Source organism: Morone saxatilis, unplaced genomic scaffold (genome assembly GCF_004916995.1).
Source record: "Morone saxatilis isolate NCDOM2014 unplaced genomic scaffold, NCSU_SB_2.0 Contig21, whole genome shotgun sequence".
NCBI lineage: Eukaryota > Metazoa > Chordata > Actinopteri > Moronidae > Morone > Morone saxatilis.
The window spans coordinates 991,356-993,769 of NW_023339774.1; the positions used below are offsets into that span (position 1 = coordinate 991,356).

General features: G+C 39.2%; 1 protein-coding gene across 1 annotated transcript in view; it reads right to left on the reverse strand.

The window, feature by feature from the left end:
* LOC118332360 (ras-specific guanine nucleotide-releasing factor RalGPS1-like) overlaps nt 1-2,414 on the reverse strand; it is a gene marked incomplete in the record, with an annotated part of 66,856 nt that overhangs the window by 4,029 nt on the left and 60,413 nt on the right. The window contains 4 exon segments of the mRNA XM_035667601.1: nt 721-812; nt 907-1,012; nt 1,295-1,387; nt 1,508-1,613. Coding sequence (XP_035523494.1) covers nt 721-812; nt 907-1,012; nt 1,295-1,387; nt 1,508-1,613 — 397 coding nt within the window.

Consider the following 2,414-nt stretch of genomic DNA (forward strand, 5'->3'; position numbering starts at 1 on the left):
CAAATAATAATTTCTATGTATGTATGTATGTATGTATGTATGTATGTATGTATGTATGTATGTATATTTATGTGTTCCTTGTCTAATGTGCAGTGATTGAAAATGGAAGAATGAAAAAAATAATCTAATTAAAATTATGGTGGTGAATGCAATTCGGTTTAGTTTTATATTGAATTACATTCCACTGTTGTCAAATGTCATTCCACAGAACATACAGAACTCACACACTTTAATGCAGTTTAAAAGTTACAGTAGTAACTGCATAGAGATACATGTTTAGCGATAAAGGGCCGATGTAAATTAGCTAGCTAGTGTTTTGCTAACATTAGCTTTCAAATATAACTACCTAGCTAACGACTGATGTAGATTAGCTAGTTCTTTTATCTTTTAACCAACTTCAAAATGTGGTTGTCTTTTTTAGCCTAGAACATAGCATATCTAAGTACAGGAGAGGAGGAAGTTAACCAAGGTTCTGAACAAGGCTTGCTTAACTATTGGAGCACACAGCAAAAATTATAACCTGTTATTATTATTATCTGAAAAAGTGACAAAAAATAAAGTTGCAAAACCCCAAATTTGGTTACTAATTAATAATTTAAATACAGAGAGTATTTAGAGTTTATTAATGCACAGGAAAAGAAAAGAGTAAACTCTTGAGTTTCATCTGACCAAAACTGACCCATGGTCCAAACAGATACAGAGAGCGTGTGCTGAACATACCTGAGGTCTACTGCTTCTGCAAGCCTCTTCCAGGTTTTTGTGCCAGATGATCGCTGAAAACCTGGATCCTGTCTGGAACTTGTAAACATTGCCTGTGAGGTGAAACAAATTGCTCTGTATGGTTATCTGAATTTAAATGTAGGAAAAAGAAAACAGCGGGTGCTCTGTTGGTGGTGTGGAGCTGACCTTTGTCTGGGTCATTGAGCTGGAAGATGTTGGGTCTGGCTGGGTCATCCGGCAGCACCACCATCCATCCCGTCACACACACCTTCTTACAGTGGCTGGACTTGTACTGTGGCAAACAGCGGAGTACAGCACCAAACTCTCAACAAACTGTCAAACTAGGCAGTGCTGATCAAATATGAATCAAAATTCTGTTACTGCGTTGACTATTTCTTGCCTCAGTGCAAGTTAAATGTTTTGTTGTTGTCTATGGAGTCTGGTGAGTCTGTTTTTGGTTAAACTAAATGAACCTGTCAGTAGCAAAAACAACTTTTAGTGCCCATTGTTTTTATTTAATATTCTGTTGCTCTAGTGGATCTTCTATTATGTAACTTTTAAGCATACAACTTACATGTTTCCTCTCAGAGGCCCTCAGTGCCTTCGCCCCATAGAATGTCAGTGTTGATCCAGAAAGAGTGATCCAAAATCTGGTCCACGATGACAACTGCAAAACAGCAAAAACAATGGATATGCTGAAAACATCTCACTTACTGTCATCAGAAGATTCCTTCACTCACATGCTTAATGTTCAAACCACAGTGAAATCAAAGATAGGAGGCCTTACCCTCGGCTTGCGTCCCTCCTTCAGTAGTGTTTTCCTTCGCAGGGGTCCTTCTATGGTAACACTGCCGGCCTCGCTGCATCCATAGCAGGAGTTGGCGGCAGAGGAGCTACGGGTGTTGGGAAGTGGCGAAGGGATCCAAACACAAAACATTAGAAGGAAGGGAAACAGATTTCTGCTCAGTGGGCAGAGTAATCAGTGTGTACAATTCAGGGTTCGATCCCATGTGATGCTCTGTGACGGCACTGACGGTTTTCATTTTAAACAAACTGGTTTCACTGATAGTATAGAAGACGAACTAATAAACTTAGTGCCCATTTCATTAAAAACATGCTGATCGTGGTGACTCTCTGTTTTAAACTTAAAGACAGACAGTAGGTGGCGCTAGTTCTTCAGTCAGAAAAAAAAAGGAGGGCGCAACAAGATGACGTAGTTAAAAGGGCGCCAGAGGAAGTTCAAACCATAAAGAACAATGCAGAAACCAGGATGGAAATATGACATTTAAATGTTTGCTCCGTCAGAACTTATTCGGAAAAAGTTTCCATCTCCCATTAAGCATATTAAAGGTCCAGTGTATAACATTGGGGAAGATCTATTGTCAGAAACAGAATATAATATCCATAGTGTATAATCCCCTAAAAATCTGAATTGTTGTGTTCATTACCTTAGAAATAAGACGTTTTTATCCAGAGATAGCAGGTCCTCTAATAAGAGTCCACCATGTTTCTACAGTAGCACACAGACAAACCAAACACTGGCTCTAGATAGGGTCAATAATGTTTTTTACGAGTTTTGTGGCCACGATAGTTCCTCCTAATGATGGAAGGCTGAGCTGTGTTCAAATGGTTGGAATCTGCAACTTCACCACTAAATGGTAAATGGTAAAAACACTACATGCCACACTCACCCC